General features: G+C 33.1%; 3 protein-coding genes across 6 annotated transcripts; 1 reads left to right on the top strand and 2 right to left on the bottom strand.

Annotated features, from left to right (window-relative positions):
• LOC133304506 (uncharacterized) lies at window positions 1-2,973 on the bottom strand. Of its 2 annotated transcripts, none has more exons than XM_061504550.1 (3): window positions 2,685-2,973; window positions 1,080-1,204; window positions 1-207 (listed from the first exon to the last, which is right to left on the bottom strand). In XM_061504550.1, the coding sequence occupies exons 1-3, from the start codon at window positions 2,971-2,973 to the stop codon at window positions 1-3; spliced, it is 621 nt and encodes a 206-aa protein (XP_061360534.1). The 2 variants fall into 2 exon arrangements, with proteins under 2 accessions (XP_061360534.1, XP_061360535.1); XM_061504551.1 differs by having other exon boundaries at window positions 2,733-2,973.
• A 1,279-nt stretch (window positions 2,974-4,252) lies between these two features.
• Window positions 4,253-8,420, top strand: LOC133304520 (L-2-hydroxyglutarate dehydrogenase, mitochondrial). The gene is made up of 5 exons (XM_061504571.1): window positions 4,253-4,643; window positions 5,390-5,671; window positions 5,837-6,273; window positions 7,252-7,411; window positions 8,083-8,420. Exons 1-5 carry the CDS (start codon window positions 4,299-4,301, stop codon window positions 8,194-8,196), a joined length of 1,338 nt encoding a protein of 445 aa, XP_061360555.1. The 5' UTR covers window positions 4,253-4,298; the 3' UTR covers window positions 8,197-8,420.
• An 8,915-nt stretch (window positions 8,421-17,335) lies between these two features.
• Window positions 17,336-24,453, bottom strand: LOC133304517 (ABSCISIC ACID-INSENSITIVE 5-like protein 2). 3 transcript variants are annotated; one of them, XM_061504564.1, is made up of 6 exons: window positions 24,400-24,453; window positions 24,155-24,231; window positions 23,857-23,869; window positions 22,792-23,740; window positions 22,633-22,704; window positions 17,336-17,766 (listed from the first exon to the last, which is right to left on the bottom strand). In XM_061504564.1, exons 4-6 carry the CDS (start codon window positions 23,629-23,631, stop codon window positions 17,686-17,688), a joined length of 993 nt encoding a protein of 330 aa, XP_061360548.1. In that variant the 5' UTR covers window positions 23,632-23,740; window positions 23,857-23,869; window positions 24,155-24,231; window positions 24,400-24,453; the 3' UTR covers window positions 17,336-17,685. The 3 variants fall into 3 exon arrangements, with proteins under 3 accessions (XP_061360548.1, XP_061360547.1, XP_061360549.1); XM_061504563.1 differs by having other exon boundaries at window positions 23,857-24,407; XM_061504565.1 differs by lacking the exon at window positions 17,336-17,766 and adding an exon at window positions 21,123-21,257 and having other exon boundaries at window positions 23,857-24,407.
• Between the last annotated feature and the right edge of the window lie 672 nt (window positions 24,454-25,125).

Below are 25,125 nucleotides of genomic sequence, written 5' to 3'. Positions count from 1 at the left end.
TTAAAGATCTTTCCAAACATTAAAGTCAGTACTTGAGGCATTATAATTTATAATACTGTCTTGGCATCCTATAAAGAATGTACTCCGGATCTGATCTATGTTCACTAATGCATGTGCTATCCCACTAGGGCTGGTAGCAACAGCAACATCATCCGATCCAATGATCACTTCAGCATAACCATTATCAGGTACCTCGTTGTTCTCTAACTGCAAAAACATTGCAAGCCATAAATAAGAATCTGATGCAAAAATGGTGTTTCATGTTCAACACTGATTTTAATTTGGAAAATAGTTAGTCCTCCATTGCATTACAAAAAGGATCATATAACCTTTGCTCATTCAACTGTGCAAAGTTGAATTGAAGGAAATCTTTATTTCAGTGTGATGCACAAGAAACTATGGCATCCCACATTTATTAGAGACTTGGACTATTGAGAATTGTGATTGCAACTAGTTTTGCATCAAATTGATAGGCTATGCAAACCTTGCTATATCGTTAACCATAGCTAGTAGAAGTAAAAAAAAAAAAGTAGTAAACATAATGAGGAGTAACCAAAAAACAGGTTTCAATCTTTCATATTTGCAATATTATATGAGCATAAATCCATAAACAGTTGAGTTTCAACACTGGCAGGAATAAACAAATTATGTAGCTCATATCCAAGAATAAGCATTCAAGATTTGTTGTTTAGGCAAAGAAACTAAAAAATAGAGCTAATATCTAAATGAATTTTCACTGAAAAGAATATTACTTTGTGTTCTGGCCACAGCAGAAAATATTTCAGTTGATATCACATGCTTGGACATGAATTAACAAGTATTTTAAAAACAGAATAAGAAGCTTATTAATTATCTCTAATATTGCATCATATAAGCCTTCTATTTCTAACAAGTCATTTGTTCAGTAAGCTATTGATCAATCCAATATTCGCATCCATTTGATTATCTTGTGAAAATCTTGCTTTCTAACTCAGGAAAAGATCAGCATGTGTTTGCCATTTCTGCAGTTAACAGTATACTAGCCTTGCATCACATAAGAAAACCAATGATATGGTGCCAAGTCCAACAAAGGATCTTACCCTAAATTTTGTTGCAGCACCCCAAATGACAAGTGTCTCATTACAATCAAGGTGTCTGTGATTTCCTCTTAACATGCCTGGTCGAATTTCTCCAACATGAATTGAAGCACAAGTGACAGCTCCCCCTGCATAGAAGCAAAGATCCTGTTTTAATTCCTAGAACTGTAACACAATTAAAAAACACTAAACACCCTTTTTATTTTTCCCTTCTGTCATCGAAATTTCCACACAAAGCACCTTGTCATTCTCCAGCCAATTCAGAATACAGCATAGATAATTTCAGAATCCACTTCAAAGCACGTAAATTCAGCACCAAAAGGGGAATCAATAAAACAGGAGTTGTAAGAGTTATTCTTACACCGGTGTAAGAGTTAGAAGTCATACACTCAATCTTGATCAGTGATCAACTTGTATCCAATGACTCACATTACTAAAATATTGGAGCCTTTAGATATAAGTGAGATCAACGGACAAGATTAAGAGTGTAACTTACACTGGTGTAAAATGATCCTGATCCTATATAGGTTTAGTGTATGTCCTTTTAAAGGATGTAAGTTATATCCTTTTAATTTTTTATTCTATGTATTTCCAGTAGTACATAGTTATAATATGAAAAAAAAAAAAAAAAAAATTTACTTTCCACATAAGCTGATGTGACTGAGAAGAGAGAAAAAAAAAAAAAATTCATGTTATAACTATGTACTACCGGGAGTAAAAAAAAAAATTCTTGTTAAACTCGACTAGCGAGTGTGAGGTGGAGAAAATTCTCGTACGCAGCCTTATCCTTACATAATTGCAAAAAAGTTGTTTCTTGAATTCAAACTCATGATCTTTCAGTCAAAAAAAAACATTTTTATCACTGCTTCGATTTGCCTCTTTTTAAAGCTAAAAGTTTAAAACTAGAAGGACATAGAGTAAAGAAAACTAAAAGCATACGACCTATATCATTTTAAAACACAAATAATTTTCCATATATATATATGAGTCCCCAACTTCTCATTTTGTAAAAGAGAGAGAGCTACAATAAGAATAACAAATCTTACCTCCAATTTCAGCCATTGGCTAGAATCTAGAATTGTATTCATTAATTAAATAGTAGTTCTAAGAATACAATTGTCATAAACACGTAAGACATAAGACATCTTATTTTTATATCGGTATAAATTATATTGAGGGAGGATCTTTTTTCTTTTTTTTTGGTAAACAAGGGAGGATCTTTTAACTCTAGTTTAATATTAAGAAATCTTACTTTTTGACACAGTTGATTTTCGTTCATCTAACAATTATAATTGGAGAAGGATCCGTTTACAAAATTTTTTTACAAACTTTTGCAAATTGCACTATGTTCTCCCGGAAAAAGATAGTGTGACTAGTGTTTTTCCGAGAGAAAATAACGTAGTTTGTAAGAGTTTATAAATAAAAAAGTTTATAAATATAAACTGCGTCATTATAATTTATTTAAAATTAATAATTAATATAACTCAGAGATAGGAGATAAAGATTGAGACTAGTGAATCTTATAACGTGAAATAAGAGATCCTTCCTCAATTATATTGTATATATAATTATTGTTAGGGATAAAGTTTGGAGATGTAGTAACAAAACCTGAAATGTGAGAAGCGGAGGCAAGGGAGAGAGGATGAAGCAACCAGCCACGGTTGTCTTTTGCAATGACCGGAGTACGAGAATGGAACCTGACCACATTGGCCTTGATGTCGTCCTTGGTTGTCGAATTGGTTGGAAATGAAGGACGAGTCACGTGCATTCGGAGTGAGATCCACGTGACCAACACAAACATGCTCAGAACCAAAGGCAGAGAGTGAGGCCTCTGCAGAAACTGCACAACGTAGGAAGACGCTGTTTTCATGTACACCATTCTTCTTGGTGTTGCCATCCTATCCCTCTCTCTCTCTCTCTCTCTCTCTCTCTCTGCTTTTGTTTTCTCTTTTGCTATCGAAATGGATGTCCATCTTAATTCATCATGATTCTCACCCCGTTTATTGCGTCATACTAACTTCTATGTTAAATTGTTAATGTTTTGATTAGCACATTCTCTAAATAATAATTTTTTTTTTTGAGTAAAGTTGCTGATAAAAAAAAATATGATTTCACCTTTGTTCTTTACAAAAAAAAATATTTATATTAATTATTTTTTAAGAAATAAATTGGTTCTTCGTTGAATTTATGAGGGGCCATATCTTTAAAGAACTGAAATTGTAAAAGATCAAAAGATGACTTAAGACTATGTTTTTTGTCCGAAATCCAAAAAAAACTTTACTGTTAACTTTTTAAGATTTTAAAATTTTGGGAATAACCCTTCAATTTTTATTAAACTATATTATAGTTATGATTATTATCATTTTTTCTTATTACTTTTTATTGTCAATTTTAATATTGTTAGATCAAAATTAAATAAAAAAAACTCGCTTGATATTATGGATTAGGAGAGAGAAAGCGAAACAAAAGTAATTATAATAAGATTTATGATTATCTATGTAAAGTAATTAATAACTTTAAACTTACGATTTATAACCAATTTACACGGAAGAATATGGAAAAATGTTTATTTTTTTTTAAAGGATTGTCATTTCAGTTAAAATTAATATTTTTTATTTAAAATTTATTAAAAAAATATCTCAATTTTTCTTTTATAATTTTCATTGTGACCTCTTTTTCTTACTTAAAATGACACAATTTTATGTATTTTAAAAAAATAAATACTAATCCCAAAAAATATTTCATGCATTATAAGAAGAGAAAAATGTTTGTGCTCTTGAAAGACATAGAATTATGTTATTTTGATTAAAATTATTATATTTTGTTTAGTATTTAAATTAAAAAAACTCACACTCTCTTTGACCATGATTTATATTGGATAATGTTTCTTTCATCATAAAATATAGTAATTTTTTATTAAAATTACATAATTTTATATCTTTTAAAAAGATAAATGTTTTTATTTTTTTTTAACTTTAAAAAAATGTAAATTTAAAAAATTCAAAATAAAATTATAAAAAAAATATATGCTTCATTAAGTTTAATAAAAAAAATTATGGTTAAAAAATATATTTTTAGTCCTTCCAAAAAACTTATGATTTTATAGAGTGATGACTGAAGTCAAGAGGCCATGGTCGATTTTGTAATTTGATCCTCTCTCTTTAAACAAGCAAAAATGTTGAAAGTTGAAACAACCAGAGTTGTTGTTGTGGGTGAGGCAAAATGATGCTGAAGAGAGCAATTCAAAGCTTGAAAGGATTCATATCATCAACAAGAAGAAGTGATGATATTCACATGAAATGGAAACACTTAGTTGGCAATTGTGTCAGAAACATGAGCAGCATCGAAACTGAAAGAACAACAACCTCGTACTCTGTCCCAAAGGAGAAAGTGGATTGCATAGTGATTGGTGCTGGTGTTGTTGGCATAGCAGTGGCAAGAGCCCTAGCACACAAGGGTAGGGAAGTCTTGGTCATAGAATCAGCTCCTACTTTTGGCACAGGCACAAGTTCTCGAAACAGTGAAGTTATTCATGCTGGAATCTATTACCCTCGCAATTCTTTCAAGGTTGGTGTGTCCCTTGCAATTAAAGTTATCATTTTTATGCAACCCCATAAAAAAAATTGTCATCTTTATGTTGTGATTCTGGTAAAGTATTGGATTCATGTAACCCCATAGGGTTATATCATTCATTGACCCATAAGGCAAGATCATTTAAGTTAATACTTGGGAGGGAAAAAAAGGGCAAATCCAAGTGCACAAGTCTCCCCGATTTATGATGGTGAGGATCGATTGTACGCAACCTTATACTTATATTTTTGAAAAGAGGTTGTTTCTTAAACTCGAACCCATGACCTTCTCTGGTCACAAGGAATACCTTATCGTGGCTCCAAGACTCGCCCTTGTACATGGGAGGCAATGTATTAAGAAATCTCATTTTGCATTGGGAGTTCAGGTGAATGCATAAGTAAACATTTTACACTTGGGTAGTTGGGTATAAACATTTGGTTGAATCATTATGCTCTAGTTTTAGTAAAGGTGAAGTTATATGGTTGCTACTAGCAAGCATGATTGATTATATTCCAAGCTCGCTTTAAATATCAAAAGTGAACTGTTGCAGCAAGTTACCTTGGTTTAGGGCTATTCTTTATGCCATATAAAGTGAAAGTAAGGGATAGCTTTCTCTATTAATATTGACTAAAACATTGTTTATATCTTATTATATACTTGTGTCTTTTTGTTTGCTAACCAAAACATGAATGTTTTTTTCCCCATCTTTTTTGTGTAGAATGTAATTCAGTCTGGTTTTGCAGGCCATTTTTTGTGTAAGAGGAAGAGATATGTTATATGAGTATTGCTCCAAGCATGATATTCCTCATAAACAAATTGGTAAGCTTATAGTGGCAACCCGATCTTCCGAGATTCCTAAGCTAAATGATATCTTAAACCGAGGGATTCAAAATGGGGTTCATGGTTTGAAGATGATGGATGGTGTTGAGGCCATGAAAATGGAACCTGAATTGCAATGCGTGAAAGCAATACTATCCCCTCTCTCTGGGATTGTTGATTCCCACTCTTTAATGCTTTCTTTGGTGGTATGCATTTTCTAGCTTCTTTTACCATGTTGTGAATATGGATTAAAACATCCAAATTTGGATTAATTATATCTAATTTGCAATCAACTTTTTGGAATAAATCATTTTCTTTATTTGGAGTTAAATGGTATATTGACAGGAAAATAAACCCCATTATTGGTCTAGGGGGAAGCTGAAAATCATGGAACTACCTTCACATACAATTCAACTGTCATTGGTGGCCATCTTGAAGGAAATGAGATTTGTCTCCATATATCAGAAACCAAGTATCTTAAAGAATGGGATGGGACATCAATTTTGTACCCACAACTAGTACTAATTCCTAAACTCTTAGTGAACTCTGCAGGGCTAAGTGCCCCTGCTCTTGCAAAAAGATTTACTGGCCTACAAAGTGGAGTTATTCCTCCTTCCTACTATGCACGTGGTTGCTACTTCGCGTTATCTAATACAAAAGCCACTCCTTTCAGACATTTGATATACCCTATACCAGAAGATGGTGGCCTTGGAGTGCATGTTACTGTAGACTTGAATGGTCAGGTCAAGTTTGGCCCAGATGTTGAATGGATCGACGGTGTTGATGATATCTCAAGCTTTCAGAATAAGTACTTCCTAAACACTGTTTTTGCATGCTTTTGACTCTTATTTTTTTTATTTCAAGCCGGTTTAATCTGGTTTGAGTTTTGTCGGACCCATATTGGGCCGACTCTCGCAATATTATTTTCGTCATTCCCAGGATTCAAATGCGAGACATTTAGTTTAATGGAACAAACTCTTTGCCACTTGAACTATTAGTTATTGGTTGCTTTTGACTTCTTAGTGTCTTGTTCTTTGGCGTGTCCTATCTGCTTCACATGATCCATGGCATCTTGTGCTCTTGTGTCCGAAATGGTTCAATTCCATGGTTTATAATTCATTAATTGTAGTTTCTGTTCAAACATGCCCTCAGTTTATGAGCTTTTTTCTCCATACCACTATCACATAACATTTTACAAAAATACTTAAATGATTATGGTACATGGTTTCACCAACATGTCATGGTTCAAAGTATCTTATCTATGTTCTAGTTTTAGCTGGTTGCATCTAAATCATTTTATAGTTTCATACGGGATAGCTTGGGGAAGGATAGATTGTGCACTTAATTATAACAATTTATAAGAATAAGCAGTATCTGTTAATTCGTATCCTATCGGTAAAACTAGCCTACTTTTTTATGTCTCAAAACAATACAGCTCTAATGTACTCTAATGCTTCTCTTGGCTCCTTGAAGTATGTTTTCATACTTATTGTATCCACTCATTTATTTATATAAAGTTTAGGCTTGTTATACACTTATACTGTGAAGTCATCATAAAATTTTAAGTTGATTAACATAAATTTTAGACTTACAGGAGATATTTCACATCTGTGTATGATCTTAAGCATAGGATTTGGACAACTGAGTTATTAGTTAATTAAAAATTTGCTGCTGTAAAACTTTGTTCATATTTTCCCTTTTCTTTCATGGTGTGTTTTTTATATAATCGAATAGAAAATATGTTGGTTTGGATACAAACTTGACTTTAAGTAACCATTGATCCTAGGTTTGATTATTCGGTATGTGCTAATCGTGCTGAGAGGTTTTATCCAGAGATAAGGAAGTACTATCCAAATCTGAAGGACGGGTCTCTAGAACCAGGATACTCAGGGATCCGACCTAAACTTTCAGGACCCCATCAATTGCCTGTTGATTTTGTAATACAGGTCTCTCACTCTCCCTTATTCTTGGCCTACCCTTCTGTTGACATTTTGAATTGTGAGTCTCATGATTGTCTGTTATAAATATGGAAAGTATCCATAATTATTTGTTTTCTTTATTAGCTAGATTAGTATTTTCTTATTTTTCGGATTTAGGTTTATTCCTTTAGATCCATTTGTCTCTCTATATATTGTACACCTTTGTATATGTACTCTTAAAGAGAGAAATAATATTTAATTTTTCTCCTTTTAAGTTAGATGTCAATGTTACATTTCTTCCATACAATTTATGCACCAGTTCTTGCATTATGACTGACTGTTATTTTTGTAAACTCCAAAATTAGCCAATTGGTCTATGCCACTTTATGTTCAATATTTCATTATTTATCAGCTAAAGTTCATTTGCTACAATTTTATAACAATTGAAATAGATTGGCATTGATGTCCTAAACCTATCTTTTACATATATTATACAATTTGGTTTTTCTTTTTATTTCAAGGGCTACCAGTATCACCTTTAACTTTTTGCTAAATCTGTGATTGCCATCATTAGGTTTCATGGTTATGTTCCCTCTTATTGACTCCATTATTTTCAAAACTGCAAGTTGCTAATTGATCTATGCAATTGTATGATCAAATATATATGCTTTGGCCAACTGCTGTTTCATATCATGCAGGGAGAGGACATTCATGGGGTACCTGGTCTTATTAATCTTTTTGGAATTGAGTCACCTGGTTTAACATCAAGCATGGCAATTGCTGATTTTATTTCTACTAGATTTTGGTCATGATGCAGTAACTTGCAGATGCTTGACGCCACTGAAAACCAAATTGTTGTTAAACATTAAAAAATCATGTACAATGTGATAAAATCTACATAAAAAATCTAGTTAGTTATGGAACAATGCAGCAAAAATTGTACACAATTGTTCTTGTGGCCTTTTCTATAGCTACCTACTTGATGAGTGTCCTATTTCAGCTTTTTGGGATCAATGATTGTACAGCAGCAGTTGTGAAGGGGTTGTGTTGGTATATATTGTGTAATTGTCATTTCTCAAAACAATATTAGGCCATATGTTTACCTTATGAATACCTTAATACAGATAAAAAGTTATACAACAATATAAATATAAACTCAATATAAGTTTGCCCAAAAAGTTAATTTGATGATCTATGGATAAATGGTGGTATAATCACTGAAAAAAATTTGTATTCCCGGCCCACTACTAATTTAGTGGTCCTTTACCTAAAATGGAAAAAAATGATTTCATCTAAATTTCTTCCTTTTTTCATAATTTCCTTTTAATCCCCTTATTTTCTATTTTTGAAAAGGAGTATCATGCTCTCGGAGCATCAAAAAATACTCTACTATATCACATCTAAATTAAAGAAAGTGAGGATTAAGTACCTAGGAAGCGCCACAGAACAAAATAGACTTATATGATGGGAGAATAACAATGTTGCACTTAAGAAGAGACCTTTCAGTTTTTATATTAAGCATTGGATCGATCACTTGTCATTTGGCTAAAAATTATAGTTTATTAGTTAGCGTGCAACTCTTTTTACTTGTCCTTATTAGTTCAAACGCTATGGTTATCACCAACATCATGTTGGGTATATTAATAATATAATTCAATAATATGTTCACATATAAGCCCAATAGGTGAAAGCATGGTTATTTGGGTCCATATGGACTGGAGCCCAATAACTTGTATTATATCTAGGGTTTCCTACGCTGGAGGTAACACTGTTGAGCATTCCAAACTTTGATGTCTCAAGGTTAATACTTTAAGCACCTCTGAACCCTTCTCTCTCAAACTCTTAACCTCCAACAATCTTAAAGTATTAGCTTCGGGTGTCGGATTTGAGCGAGTAAGGTGTCTATTCGAAGATCTCAACGAGAGGAACTCATATTTTAAATTACTTTCGTGATTCGACGGAAGGATTTTCCAGTATCTGAGTTTGAAGATACTGCAGCCGCAACTTTTTGGTCCAGATCCGGAAAATTTTAGCCAATTTCAGAAAGTGAAACCTATTGGGCTTTGTTCTACTCGTCGAGACGATCGTTTTGAGTGGTCATTCGCCTCAAACGGAGATCGGACGAAGGAGATATGACTGTTTGAAGTTATAGGTACACTTTTATGCTAAAAAGAATATTCCTGCGAAAAGGAATATTCCGAGGGAATATTCTGTTTGTTGAGGAATATTCTGTACGGGACATTTTAAAAATCAGAAAATGTTTCGGTGAGTTTCTGGCCATAGGGGTAGTCCATCTTAAGGTTTTTGGGCGCTCCGGATCTATTTTTGGGGTCTGTTTTGGTAAATTCCAAGTCTATAGAGCAGTTTATGAAAGTTGGAGCTTTTGCTTTAATTTGCGAAGTCTGAGAGAGCTACAAGGTGCACTCTTTCTAACTCTTAGCTCTGATTAAAATGCCTAAAAATAATTCTTATGATATTATGAAATGAAATCATTTGATGTTATTGAATTTTATGGTTGGAAATTACATGTTCAATTTGACATGGAAGAACATGAAATATTCCATAATGTATTAAATGATTTTGCATTTACCATTGAAAATTATGGATTAATATCAATGGAACAAAGATGAATAATTTTATAGGGATTGCTTGCTAAATTCTCTAAATATTCATCTCGCTGTGACTTGTAGTGAATATAAGACGATGAAAAAAGATATGAAATCACTTGAATGCTTAGTTCCAAAACTAGAGGAGCTCTCCAAAGCTCTCATAGCAGAGAAATTCTTTGAATTGAAATTTAATACGAATTTATTTAATTAAACTTGAGAACATAAGGAACAAGTTAAAAGATGATAAATCTGATATGTCTAATAATCTTTTTGTCGATCTTGCATTGAGTAAACTATCTGCTGAATAGAGTTCTTTCAAGACTGAAAGAACAAAGTGAACTGGATAAATTAAAGGGGTTTATTTATATTTAGGATCAAAACTATTCTAGGAAGAGTTTGGAACAAATAGGACAATAAAAGTTAATTGCCTACTTAGTTTCACATTCCAATAAACCTCAGAAGAAGTCCAAGTCACCAAAAGGTGAATCTTCTTCATAGTTAGAGGCCAAAAAGATTATCTTCAAAAGAAGAAGAAGGACAAGTGCCATAACTGTGGAAAGTGAGATCACTGGGCAACAGAGTGTAAGCTACCAAATAAGTTAAAAAAAAAAAACACACCACAAAATGAGGCTAATATGTTAACTAATGAACCTGAGCCTCAAGCTTTCATTGGAATTATGAAGAATGGAAAGGTCAGTGTCTCTTTTGAGTGGTGTTTAGAGAACGGTGCTACCTGTCATACTACAAATGATAGAAATTTACTCACTAAGATCATAGAAGTGAAGGACACAGTGGAAAATTGCAGTGGTAATGAGACAAATGTGACTCATGTTGGAACTCCAAATTTGGTGCTTTCTTCAAGTAAATTACTAACTCTAAAACAAGTTACAGTAGTACTTTTACTTAAAAGAAGATTTATATCTTTGCTTGATAAAGCTTGTATGCTTTTCTCAACTATGAATGGTAGAGTAACTTTATTTGTTAACTCTTGTTATTTTGGTTGCGCATTCATGATTAATGGTATGTATAGATTGAGTTTAGATACTGTAAGCATAAACCATGTGAGTTCAACTTTAATTGATCCAAAGTTGTTACATAATAGACTTGGACATGTGAACTTTAGAAAAATGCAACATCTAGCTAAAACTCATGACATTCCATTAGATGCTTCTATTCGATTTGACAAATGTGAAGTATGTGCACGAACTAAGATAACTAGAAAACCTTTTAAGTCGGTTTCTAAAAGCACACAAATTCTTGATTTAATACATTCTGACCTTTGTGACTTTAGAAATTTTGTTACTAGAGGTGGTAAGAAGTACTTGATAACATTCCTAGACGATTTTTCTAGATATTGTCATGTCTATTTGTTGAAATTGAAAGATGAAGCTTTTGAAAAGTTTAAGATTTTTAAGTCAAGAGTAGAAAATCAACTCAACTTAAAAAATTAAGAGGTTTAGGAGTGATAGAGGAGGAGAGTACACAATGACAGGGTTCAAGGAATTTTGCGCTTCAGAGAGTATAATACTTGAAACCATTGCTCCTTACTCACCCCAATCAAATGGTGTTGCTGAGCGCAAGAATAGGACATTAACTGAAATGTTAAACTCTATGTTACTTACAGCTGACATGCCTTCCTCCTATTGGGGAGAAGGAGTTCTAACTACCAATCACATCCTGAACAGGTTGCCACACTCTAAGTTGTCTATGACTCCTTATGAGATATGGCATAAGCGCTCTTGTAGATATGATACTATTAAGACTTGGGGATGTATTTCTTATGTAAGAATACAAGATCCTAAGAGACCTAAGGTGGGACCTAGAACCATTACTTGTGTATATCTAGGAAATGCAGAAGACAGTGTTGCAAATAGATTTTTGGATCTATCTACAAATGCGGTGATAGAATCCAGAGATGCAGAATTCTTTGAGAATAAGTTTATCAAAGATCATGGCTTGAGTGTTTCCAGATCTACAGATATGATTTATGAATCTCCTATAGAATCTGAAGCAAGCCCTTCTGACACTTACCCCACACAACTGGCTGTTGAATCAGTTCCAGTTAGAGTATCTACGAGAGAGAGAGAGTTCCCAAAGACTTTGGCGAGGACTTTGTCACTTACCATCTAGAGGATGATCCATTCTTCTATCAGGAAGCAATGAGATCTAGGGAATCTCTACTGTGGGCTGAAGCCGTAGATGATGAAAGGAGCTCTCTGCTGCATAATCATACTTGATAGCTAGTCAATTTGCCGAAAGGGGCTAAGGCTATAGGTTGTAAGTTGGTAGTGAAGAAGAAACTGAATAGTGATGGATCGATAGCCAGATACAAAGCACATTTAGTAGCTAAAGGCTATAGACAACAAAGTGAAGTAGACTATTTTGGTGTCGACTCACCTGTGTGTTATCTATCAACTATAAGAATTCTTCTTGCTTTGACATCTATTGAACACTATGTAGTGCATGAAATGGATGTAAAGACAACTAGTGGATGACATGTTAATTCTTGGTTTTGATCATTTTGTAGTGAATGACATAAAAGCTAATTTAGCTAAAGAATTTGACATGAGAGATCTTGGTATTGCAAATACCATTCTTGGTATGAAAGTAAGCTTTGATAGGCAAGTTATCTCCCTTAGCCAGACTCATTATATTGAGCAGCTCCTTTCTACCTGGGGATATAGTGAGTGCAAACTGAGTGAGACACCATGTGATTATAATAAAAGACTGAGTCCTCATGAAGGGACCAGCGTGGATCAGTTAAAATATTCAAGACTGATTGGTAGTCTCATATATGTTGCAAGTTGCACTAGACCTGACATAGCCTTTACAGTTGGCATGCTGAGTCATTTCACTAGTAATCCTAGTAAAGAGCATTGGGATGCCCTCGATAGGCTGATGTAATATCTTAAAGGTACTAAAGATTATGCTCTACACTACTTTGGTTATCCTTCAATTGTGGATAGATATTCTGATACGTCATGGTGTTCAGAAATCAGAAATAGTAAGTTCACCAGTGGATATATATTCACTTTTGGTGGAGCTACTATTGCTTGGAAATCCAAAAGATAGACTTTTATTGCATTGTCGTCTATGGAATCAGAACTTTTTGCTTTAGCCTTAGCCGGAGAAGAGGCAAAGTGGATGAAGAATCTGATTATGGATTTTCCTTTGACTCGGCTAAAGATTAATTCTTTAAGCCTGTTTTGTGATAATCAAGCAGCTGTCCAAGTTGTTAAAAAAGTGGATGAAGAATCTGATTATGGATATTCCTTTGACTCGGCTAAAGATTAATTCTTTAAGCCTGTTTTGTGATAATCAAGCAGCTGTCCAAGTTGTTAAAAAATGCTCTCTTTAATTCAAAGAGAAGACATATAAGATTGAGACATGCGTTGTTGAATTATCTGAGAAAATAAGGAGTTATCACCTTGATCGATGTGAGATCGAAGGATAACTTGGCTAATGCTCTCACAAAAGGTATGCCTAGAGATCGATTATTCAAAACAGTGGGGGAAATGGGGTTAAAGACTATGTAGACAAGTTTTAATTACCATTTACTCTTCCAATTACGTGTTTTGAATTTTCGAATCTTCCTTTTGTTGGCCAAAACGATAAGCATAGTTTATATGTCTCATCGATGTTCGTGGTTGCTAATTAATTTGAAAATGGTAAGTTAACTCATTCCAAACTTGATGAAGATAACTTGAACCTAAATCAAAGGTTCTACTTGGGAAACTTGTGTCATTCCAAACTTGATGATACAATCCAACCAAGTTGGACCATCCTTCTGGTTAAATGATCTCATTCCAAACTTGATGCTAGATTATTTGATTTTGAGGAATTAGTAATTGTGACATTCCAAATTGAGACATTGAAATAGTTGTTTGCATAAGAAGCCGGTTGGTCTTATTCTTACTTGAAACTTGAAATCACATGACTAGGTTATTGTAAGTGTTTTAACTATGGGTCATGTTCATTGAAACTAGACAATAGTTATTCTCTTACAAATAAACTTAAGTTTATGGCTCTTTGCAAAATAAACTATTTAGGTCTTGTTCATAATTTATGAAACTGGCTTGATGCTTATGAACATAATATTGCGATGCTTTATGACATTAATATATGTTCTTCTTTGCCTGATGATATGATGCTAAGTCCTTTTAGTAGAACTAGACATCTTTGATAGATTATTCAACTGATTGAATTCATAATAATATGAAATTCATACTTGATATTCTACAGAGGATGACAGAGATAGAGGAGAGCTTAATGAGAGGGATCTTGACTAAGATCACCTTCTTGATGAATGAATATATCATATAGAGTATGTGGGGACTTGACATTTCACCCGCTATTGCCCATTTTGATGAAGTCCATTTATTTGAGACTTACATTTTACTATCTTTATTTTATGAACATTATTGATTGTGAACTGATTTCGAGACTTATTTTGGATGTTGGGATTTGGATGAGTTTAGATTGAATCTAAAACTCTAAATATTTATTTGAGTATGTTGGTCTCAGAACAGATTTATGATAATGATTATTTATTTATTTAGATTGAAAATGACGATTGAGTTTAATATTTTACCGTTAAAACTCTTTGATTGATCCGAGTTAATTGTCTTGGACTGGATATGAATGATGCATATTTGTTTGAACATTACATTGATCACTCTATTGGATTGTGCTATATGGTGAACATAAGAGGAGATTGTTGGGTATATTAATAATATAATCCAATAATATGTTCACATATAAGCCCAATAGGTGAAAGCATGGTTATTTGGGTCCGTATGGACTGGAGCCCAATAGCTTGTATTATATCTAGGGTTTCCTAAGCTGGAGGTAACACTGTTGAGCATTCCAAACTTTGATGTCTCAAGGTGTAATACTTTAAGCACCTCTGAACCCTTCTCTCTCAAACTCTTAACCTCCAACACATCATTCTGCAAATAAATCATGCATGTTTGATGGCTGATTTTCAGTAGAGTAAAGTGGCAGTTGGCTTTGAAATTTTGGGCATGAAAGTTTGAAATATTCACAAACAAACCTCTGAACTTTGAGAAGAACATATCATATGTTTTGAAACTTCATTAGCATATGCTCTTTATGCCTGTACTGTAACTTATTTGGAGTTTGAATTTGTAGCTTTTCTAGGCTAAAGAATTGGTTCTGGCTAATAGGATACAACAAATTATGATTTCAAACATAGATTTTACCCTCACTTAATGTGTAAAAATAATTTTGTCTTGTATATTTTCTTTTCTGTAATTTGAAATGTATAAGCAATTCTACTAATTATATCAAAAGAAAACAATTCTTCTAAATTTATATTTTTAATATTATTAAAAATAATAAATTTTTAATATTAATTTTTATAATAAATTTTTAATATTAATTATTTTATAATAAATTCTTTTAATATTATTTTTTTAGAATGAATCAAATTTTTATATAAATAAAATTTCTTCCACTAATTTTGTCACATATTATTTTTTTATTTTTTTTTATTATATGAATTTTTTTAATTTTTGACTTTTCACTTCTTTCATTTATAAATTTTTAAATTTCAGCTTTTATATCTTTTCAATTTTTTATTTTTAGATTGCAATCAAAGTGTATTCAATTTTTATAAAATATTTATGGGTTTAGAATTTAGTTACTTTAGATAACTTTATCTAATGCTCACCAAAATATACATAAAAAAGTGCGTGGGATCCATGTGGACTCATGTGAAGAGAAGAGAGAAAAAAAAAAATGAACCCCACATACTTTTATGTTTGTACTTTGATAAATATTAGATAAAGTTATCTAAAGTAATCTTAGACCCAATATTTATATACTTTTTTTCTTCTATCTTCATCTCGTAATTCCTAAAAATAATAATATTTGAATAAATTTTCGGCAAATAGCTTCTTTTTTTTGTTGATATCACGGCAAATAGCTTTTAGTAGAGCATTGAAAAATACTTACTCTTTCGAACTATATTACTTTATCCCATTTTTAGTACATTTCCCCCTGCCCTTGAGCTACTTAATGGGCTTTTCGAAGGCTGCCTTATATGGTGGTTCCTTCCTTGAACAAAAGTAAACATTTTAAATGTTGCTGAGGCTGATTTGATGTATGGATAGTAGTTTATTCTAATTTGAGTTGATTGGCCTATGTGTACCAAGTATTTGAAGATAGTGGTTGTTGTTCAAGTTTGTAAGACTTCCGGAGGGAGAGTTGACAATTGTTTACAACTCACAATTGTTTTGGGTTATAAATCGGATACACCGATTACTGTCATTTCGTAGTATTGTAAGGAGGTAATTGTCTTTGTAAGATCTGAATTTCCATTATATTAATACCAGTGATTTGATTCAGTTAATTCAATTGTTAGTAAGGTTCTGTTTGTTAATTTCTGGTACCACCAGATACATTTAAATAAAATAACTTATAAACCTAACACATTAAAATTTTGGATTGAGATGCAGTGCCGTACTCCTTTGTTGTGAGTTTGTCATTTGGCCTCATTTGTTATGGTGGTAATCTTCCCTAATTTGGGCTCGTCAACATTTATAAATATGAAATTACATAATAAATATGAATTTTAATTAATATATAATGTCTTTAACAAAAGATTATCGTAAAGAAAAATATTTATTTTTTCAGGTTCGGTTCTCAATACCCTGTTACTGGATGTTTGGTCACCTCCACCAACAAAAAGCACTCTTCAAGTGATTATTTTCAACTTTCAAGCTACTTATCACTCCTATATGCTTACCAATTAATTGTTGTTTTCCTTAAAACTGATATCATGTTCACATTAAGAAATGAAAGATCTTCATTAAGAATAAAAATGACTTTATCATTGCTTTATACAACAAAAATTAGTTGTAGAGAATCACTGGACAACTGAAGCTTTTGTGACCGAAAGGTTACGGTTTCATAACCGAAAAACAATCTCTTTACAAAAATAAGACTGCATACAAGACATTTATACTCCACTCTACAAACTTTGGCCACTTCAATATTACAAAGCAACTAGAAAATGATTTTTCACCTTTTACCAAGCAAAATTGACTGAAAATAAATTGTGAAAAAATTATTCCACTCTATTTCACTCCACTACCTATTTTTACACCTAAAACAGGCACATCCTATAAAACTTCAAGCAGTTGTGATTTAAAATCAAAATTCTAAAATTTAGACCACCAAATAGCCAGTAGCCTCAAACCAGAAACCTGTTATATGGACCAAGATCATGAAATTTATCATGTGATATGTGAGTCCACACTATACAAGTCATTACAAAATCGCCATACTAGGCAAAAGTACATTCTGCATGAAATGAAATTAGTTTAAAACTAAAGTTTAACAGGTTTAAGCAAATGCAAATGAGTAATGGCTATAAGTTACACACTCTTGCTCACAGAGAAGCCATGAAAAACAATGGTAGTAAAGCCACTTACAGGTCAAGAATTAGACTCAAGTGTATTTATGATGCTGCTTAAATTGCAAGTTAGGTTTATAAAAATGTACATAGAGGAAAATATTCGAATAGAGCAAGCTGAGGAAAACTGATAGCATCACAAACAACTACCCTGAGAAAAATAGCCTTGGAAAACTTGAGAATCAAATGTGCACATGAGAACTATGTGATGTGATAGCATGAAAGAGAATTAGGAACTCATTGCAATGAAGACATCAAAAGGACGCTGAGCTAGTTCTTCGAAGCTGATTCTTAGGCTCAGGTGGTGGCACACTTGGCAACACCCTCTCTATCTCCTGTGACAAGGAAAAAGTTACTATGAGTAGATATGAATATTTAGAAAAATCATTTATGGTGTTATCCAATAACTTACTCATTACAAGCAGAGTTTTTTTTTACAACAAGGTAAAAAGTCCGCAAATAGAAGTTGTTACGAACCAACTATCTCAAAAGTTTAAGTTGTTGGGTGAAAGCGCATGAATGGTTTTATTATGTTTCTAATATGCTCCCTCATGCTAAAGTCCTTTGGACTTGATGTGTAGACCATGCATAGGCCCACTCATCCTATGCTTAACTGTTCAGGTTCCTTAAAATTTTGAAAGTTATAAAGAAGAAATAGCATATGCTAATTAATTTGGGATAAAGGTGTTGTTGATGTTGATGTTGATAAAGAAGAAACAGAACCAACCATATGCTAATTTCAAAACTAAAAAAAAAAAATACATTAATAATAATAATAAAATAAAAAATTTAACAAAAAGGTTTAGGCAAAAAATAGACAGTACAAACATGGACAATCACATGAGGGTTCTCTAACACTAAGTTAATTTATTGTGATGAGCACAATATTTAGATGACTCCAAATGGAATGATGAGATATGTGGTTTCAGACATAGTTCTGACACATAATTAAATGCTGCAAACCATTATAGAACAGTACTATTGAATAACACCATGTTTAAGCTTTGTTACATCATGTTACTAACCCGAATAGGAGAGATGATCCTAGAGGAAAGATGGTAGACCAAAAGCTTAGGAAGGAGGTCCTAGAAAGTGACTGAGGTGGCAGGGCCTAGTGGGAGTTAGTTACTGAGTAGCATCCAGAAGGTGAAGTGGAATCAACAAACATCAACATCATCTTTATCCCAAACTAGTATGGGTTAGCAAAAAGAAAGTGATTATTTAGGGGAGATTAGTTAGAGGAAAGAGAGGATGAATGATTACTCTCTTGTTCAGCAGTGTTAGAGAAATATAAAGCCATTAAATGTAACCTCATCCAATATCCCCAATAACTTAAGCTTTTAAGTTGAATTGGTTCTTTACATGGCATCAGAGCCTCATGTCACGGGTTCGATCTTCACCGCCCTTCATTTAATTAATAATTAATTCAGTATTGTGAAGTTTCTTAGCACAGGTAGGTGGATACAACATTATCCACCCTTCAAGTCCAATAGGCTCTCGTGTGAGGGAGCGTATTAGAGAAATATAAAACCATTAAATATAACCTCACCCAATAACTTAAGCTTTTGGGTTGAAATAGTTCTTTATAAGTAGTAAGCTGAGGGCAGAGGCATTTTTTCTGTCGAAGCTTTGCCCTGGGAAAGTATTAGTAACATCTATCTTATACTTTTCTGTTCTTTATCTTATTCTGTATCCCCTTTATGCTTTGAAGCTTATGTAAAGAAAAACAGAATATCTTTATTGTTGGGTTCCTATCACATTGGCATATCTTCTTCCTTTTTATTTTTGGTAGTACATTGATTCTTATAGAAATCATTTGAAATGTAACAAGAAGCCCAATGGCAAATAAAAAGGTTGGACCGCTGGACAAATCATCAAGACACAACATATCAAAGTCCACATTAGATTTTCTAGTTGTCTTAGCAATTGTGCATTATCAACTTTAACATACCATATCTCCTTTTATTGAAATATAATATAAAACCATTAATTTGGCCTTCACCTAACATCTTAAACTTTTGGATTAAATTGGCGCTTTACATGGTATTAGAGCTTATGTAATCAAGCGGTCATGAATTCAATCTTCACCGCTTTCCATTTTATTAATAGTTAGAGCATGTTTGGATTCTCTCTTTTTTAAGCTAGAAGCTACTTTTAAGCTAAAGCTAAAAAAAAGAGCTTAATAAAAAAAGCTAAAAGTTGTTTGGTGATTACATAAAAAATTTAGCTTAAAAGCACACATTTGAAGAAAACCCTCTCTCTCTCTCTTTCTCTCTCTCTATCTCTTTGGCTCTTCATTTCAAAAAAAACACACAATTCAAGAAAAGCTAATAAGAGCTTAAAAAAAGCTCCTCCTAGGAGCTTTTGGCTTTTAGCTTTTTTCTTCATTATAAAAAAAGAGCTTTTTATTATAGGAGCTTTTCTCAAAGCCTGTTTGGCCTAGCTTCTGCTTATAAAGAGAAGAGAAGCTAAAACTAAGAGGATCCAAACAGGCACTAAATATGGTAGAAATTTCTTAACACAGGTAGGTGGGTCTAGACCTATGTATTGTCAATTCTCCAAGCCAAATGGAATCTCGTGTGAAGGGTCATGTTAGAAAAATATAATATAAAACCATTAATTGGCCTTCACCTAACAACTTAATTTTTTGGGTTGACTTGGTTGCTTTACAACCCCTTATGTACATTTGCAAACAATTTAAATATTTGGAGCTAGTATTTATCACCAAATTCAGAAAAATCTTAGGAGGTTTTAAACAATTATTAGCTATGTAGCACCGATACGACACGCGACCCATGACACGACACGACACTCCGACACGTCAATCCTAAAAAATTATGGATTTCAACACGTTGGGACACGTTTTAATATTAAATAATGTTTTTAATTTATATAGTGTATATTACATTTAATATTTAATAATTTAACAAAAAAAAGAAACTAAATTAATAATACCTATCAACACGTTATAAAGATGGAAGCTTTAATAAAAAAAATAAGAACTGGGATGAGAGAGAGATATAATATCAAATAGAGAGATCAGAGACAAGGAGATACAACAAAAGCGTAATAGGAATTGACAACAATAATGCTGAGATGATCTCTTATCTATTTAAGGGGAAAAAAGACAAAAAAATAAAATTGATATGATCAGATGGAAGCTTTATTAATATATTTTAATTTTTAAAAAAATAATTTTTTTTTTTAAAAAAAATTACTAAAATGCCATTTGACCGTGTCGGACACGGTCAAATTCGCGTGTCGGAAAAAGTTGACCGCGTGTCCGACACCGTGTCGGAGCGTGTCGCCATGTCGGAGCGTGTCGGATACGACTCTCCCTGTTTTTACAAGTGTCGGTGCTTCTTTGATTATTAGTAATGTATAGGATTAGAAATTTTTTGGATTTATTTATTACTCTCAGTTACAAGTATTTTTTACTGAACAACACAGCAGTAGAGAAGTATGCTGAACTACCTTTTTATGATTCTTCATAGTACTCTTTTCTTTACCTGGTATAATCCCAAAATCCTAGAGCACTCCGCATTAAAAACTTTGAAAGTCTATGCTACCAGTAAAAATTCCAACACTCATGTATAAAATTCCAATCACTCTGTCCGAATATCTCGAACTCCCCAATCAAGTTAGCAACATAAAGACCCCAAACGTTATCTTCTAATATTGTTACCCACAAGTCTTTATTTGAGACACTAAAAACAATCCTTGGAGCCATGCAAGGCAGATGGTTGATATACTCCCAAAAACATTGCTTCAAAAATGTAGTTTGGGAAAACTGAGTCAGAAATCATCACTAAACTAGAGCCAATTGCTGTCAATGAAATTAGCAAACCAGTCAAATGGAGGAAATGTTCTAAAATCTTCATAGTTTTCTAGTGCTATGATTTGCCAAGAAATTAGGAATGGAGATAAGTATCAAAGACAGTAGACTTAGAAGATAGAACAATACATGAAGTTAGATAGAAGTGACTGCCAAGGGAATACAAAGAGCGTGCGGAACCAAAACTCAGCACAACAATATAAAGTTAGTTTCAACACTTCAAAGTGTGACTCACGAGTCACAACAATGAAATATCAAAATGAAAGTTATACATTTGAAACATGAAAAATTTCTAATATCAGTGCAATGGTTGATTGTAACTAAGTATCTGCAAGGGTGGTCTAAAAAATGGTTCAAACTACACTATTTGCAGATAACACGCCCTAGAAACAAGCAGTACACAGAATTTTGTTCAACAATCAAACCTGTTATATGATTTAATAAAGGGATTAATGTTTCTCATGTTGTAAGAGACGATTTTATCTCCTACACACACATAAAAGTGTGTGGTGTCCATATTTTCTTTTTCTCTCTCTTCTTCTCACATGGGCCCATAAGGGACCCACACACTTTTATGTATGTGTAGGAGATAAAATTATCTCCTACAACAAGAGAAATATTAATCCCTTTAATAAAAGACACAAATAACCCCAAGTATTTTGATTTCAATCTTTCCAGAATGACTTCCCTAGTTAGGTATGACTACAAAAGTCAAACAGCAAAGTAATAAAGGAAATATCCACGTGACCAATCATAGGATGCATTATGGTTGTAAGGGATGACGAAATTTTGCTTCATCCTGAGAAAATTTTCTTTTATTTTTGGTAAATATTCCACAGTTTGCTGCAAACTACAGATATATTCCAAAGCAGTAGAATCAAATGAAATTAAAAAACTAAAGAACTAAAAATATAAACCATGATAGCAATCAAGACCAACATATCTTAGAATTCCAACTAGTATGAACATTCTTTCTTATTCTTGGTTTTGATCTTATCTCATTATTTTTTTCCCCGTTTTTTAACTAAAAGAATAACATGCTTTACATTCTTTTCTTAACACCAATCATAATGATTAACTAGAAACCTCACTGGTCAGTTCACCACAAACATGTCTGATTATTCATTAGTTACTACAGCTTATTCCATCAACTGCAGCGTATACACTATATACGCTGCACACTCACCTTTTCAGTATCATAAATCACATGCTTAATCATATTGCACAACAGATAAGCTAAGACATAATACAAACAAGCATTTCAACCAATGACTACTCTGTCAAGATGGCATGCCAGGAAGGGAAATGACTAACAAATATCAGCAAACAAGAATATACTAAAACTGCATAAGGTATAGAGACATACATTCTGTTTTCTCAGCCTTTCGTTCTCCTCTTCTAAATGCGAAACTTTAATTTCCAGTTCTTGTGTATAAGCCTGTCCATTGGCAAAAACATTGCATTGTATCAAATTAAAAAACAAATAGATGTCAAAGAAATAACACCACACAAAAATATATATAACCTGTTTTCTTGCTCGTGACCGAGCAGCAGATTCCCTATTCTTAATCATCCGCTTCTGCCTCCTCTCCACAGTTTTCTCAACCACATTACCAGAGGCAACCCTTTTCCGACCTGGAGTTTGTGTATCTGATAATGTACCTATTAAAGAAGATGGTGACATTGTCACCATTGCTTCAGAGTATGTTGCATCCAAAATTGGACTCACCGCAACCTGGAAAGGCTGTTGAATGGCATGACCAGCCACAAAACCCCCCATCAAATTTTTTTGCTGATTTTGATGCTGATGCTGTTGTAGAGGCTGCTGCACTGAAGGGAGCTGGTATTGCATCCAATGACCATGTTGTGAAACATTTTGTTGGGAAGCCCCATTTGAATCAACCACTTCCATAGCACCATCCTTGGTAGGAAAAGATTCAGCAGCCACTCCAGCCTTCACCAAGAAATCCTCCAAGGTCATCTCACCCAGTGTAGGTTGTCTCTCATGGACTTTCCTATCCATATTAGTACTCTTCTTCAGTTGCATATCTCTCCAAACCTCATCAACAGTTTTCTTGCTAAGATCCCCACACAAAGTTAAGCTCCCTTGTGGATTCAAAGAGGACCCAGAAGCAACTTGACCATGTTGCATGTTAGCATCACCACCAAAATCCAATCCTGAGGCATCACTAGCATCAACACTCCACACACTCTTGAGAAGCTCATCCAGATTCATGCTTCCAAGTGGTTTCCCCAAATTTCCAAGCTGGTTCTGCACCTCATCAAGGGTCAGATTATACAAGGACCCTTCCCTAGCCAAAGGTGCATTTTTTGGCTCTTGTATTGTCCCCCCTTGAGATCCCATTTTTTTCTGAGCCAAACTGCACAAACCTAAAACTCCATATTTTTCATTACCAAACCCCAATACCCAGAAAGCACCTCAATCTCAATTTGGTAGCCAGCAACAAATTTACCTGAAAACCCAAATTCACCTCAATCTATACAGTGATTTATATATCCAAAGGCATAAACTTTGCACCAAACCTGAAACCAAAACATAATAATAATAAAAGGAAAGGATAGAACATACCCGGAAATCAATCCTAACATAACCAGATTCTTTGAACTCTTAGAGGTTTGATAACAGGCACTCACAAACACAAAAGAGTATAGGGTGGGAGAAAATTGGTCCCAGAACAAAAAAAGAAGAAAAAAAAAAGATGGGTCAGATCAGATTTCAAAGGGAATCAACGTTTCAGAACAGATGCTCCAAAAACCAACATGGGATAGTAGTTGAGAGAAAAAGCCATCAACTAATGATGCATGTCATTTCTATCATCACCACTATGCATTAAAGAATAAAAACCCAAGATTGTTCCTGCACAAACCTCAGCACAAACAAAACCACTTTTTTTGCTCATGAAAACTTGAGAGTTGAACATTCTCTGGGACAACATTGCTTACACTACTAACCAAAAAAAGGGATGATTAAGTTTTCCTTTCAAAGCAAAAAAAAATAAAAATCATAAATCAAAAAACAACTTTGAAAAAACGGTTGAAGGAATAGACAGTTTTGACTTCTGAATCTTTAACCAAAACAAAATCTAAGGAAAGGGTTTCCCACTTCACCTACTTCAACAGTTTTACTTGCTGCATTGACCCAATCTGAATCTCAAAACAAAAACTGGGCCTTTAAATTTTACTTTTTGTGAGTGGAACACTAAACCCCACTTAGCAAGGTAGATATATTAAAAGAATGAATAAAAAAATGAATATATTATATAGTAAATGGAAGAGAAACTACTTTCTCTCTCTATCTAGATAGTTTTTTTCTCTTTATTGATTCTTTCTATTTCATTTTAACTGTTAGAAAATTTAATAATTTAATGAATAAGATTAGAAAGTACGCCTCAAAGGACTCAGCTGAGAGCATGCAAGTTCTAACTTTTAATGCTTCATGGTAATTCTTCAATATTTGTATTCAGTGCATACTTTATACGAAAGTACCATCTTTTAAAGAATTAATTCAACTCAAAATATTAAGGTGTTAGATAAAGATTTTTTTAATGATTTATATTATTCTCTAACACACTTTCTTATAAAAAAGTCCTTTAGACTTGAAGTGTGAATATTAAACAGATCCAATATTTTTTATTTTATCTTATGCTTATTTTAATTTCACTGGATAAAAACTTTTTTAATAATTATAATTAAGCAGAACTATAGGATGGATGTTCTTAACAAATGTTGCATTTGTTACATTAATTTTTATTATTTTATTTTTTGAGACAGTGAAATAGTTATAGGTTTGTTTTTGTTCGGAAGGAATTGAAAGATGAGGTGGGTTATACTTATAATT

Source organism: Gastrolobium bilobum, unplaced genomic scaffold, assembly GCF_033153095.1.
Source record: "Gastrolobium bilobum isolate Gb01-03AN ecotype WA unplaced genomic scaffold, APGP_CSIRO_Gbil_v1 utg54589, whole genome shotgun sequence".
In the NCBI taxonomy this organism is placed as follows: domain Eukaryota; kingdom Viridiplantae; phylum Streptophyta; class Magnoliopsida; order Fabales; family Fabaceae; genus Gastrolobium; species Gastrolobium bilobum.
The sequence above is the reverse complement of the archived record's forward strand: the minus strand, read 5'-3'. Positions and strand labels throughout refer to the sequence as shown.

What these genes read in the sequence shown, in the direction of transcription:
- LOC133304506 (XM_061504550.1), bottom strand. Translation starts at nt 2,973, where the DNA reads ATGGCAACACCAAGAAGAATGGTGTACATGAAAACAGCGTCTTCCTAC. An exon ending in CTCCGCTTCTCACATTTCAG is followed by an intron (nt 1,205 to 2,684) that starts GTTTTGTTACTA and finishes GCTTCTATGCAG; the next exon opens with GGGGAGCTGTCACTTGTGCT. An exon ending in GTGCTGCAACAAAATTTAGG is followed by an intron (nt 208 to 1,079) that starts GTAAGATCCTTT and finishes ATGTTTTTGCAG; the next exon opens with TTAGAGAACAACGAGGTACC.
- LOC133304520 (XM_061504571.1), top strand. Translation starts at nt 4,299, where the DNA reads ATGATGCTGAAGAGAGCAATTCAAAGCTTGAAAGGATTCATATCATCA. An exon ending in CTTTAATGCTTTCTTTGGTG is followed by an intron (nt 5,672 to 5,836) that starts GTATGCATTTTC and finishes TTATTGGTCTAG; the next exon opens with GGGGAAGCTGAAAATCATGG. An exon ending in ATCTCAAGCTTTCAGAATAA is followed by an intron (nt 6,274 to 7,251) that starts GTACTTCCTAAA and finishes CATTGATCCTAG; the next exon opens with GTTTGATTATTCGGTATGTG.
- LOC133304517 (XM_061504564.1), bottom strand. Translation starts at nt 23,631, where the DNA reads ATGGGATCTCAAGGGGGGACAATACAAGAGCCAAAAAATGCACCTTTG. An exon ending in GGTCACGAGCAAGAAAACAG is followed by an intron (nt 22,705 to 22,791) that starts GTTATATATATT and finishes GCCAATGGACAG; the next exon opens with GCTTATACACAAGAACTGGA. An exon ending in AAAGGCTGAGAAAACAGAAT is followed by an intron (nt 17,767 to 22,632) that starts GTATGTCTCTAT and finishes TCCTTGTCACAG; the next exon opens with GAGATAGAGAGGGTGTTGCC.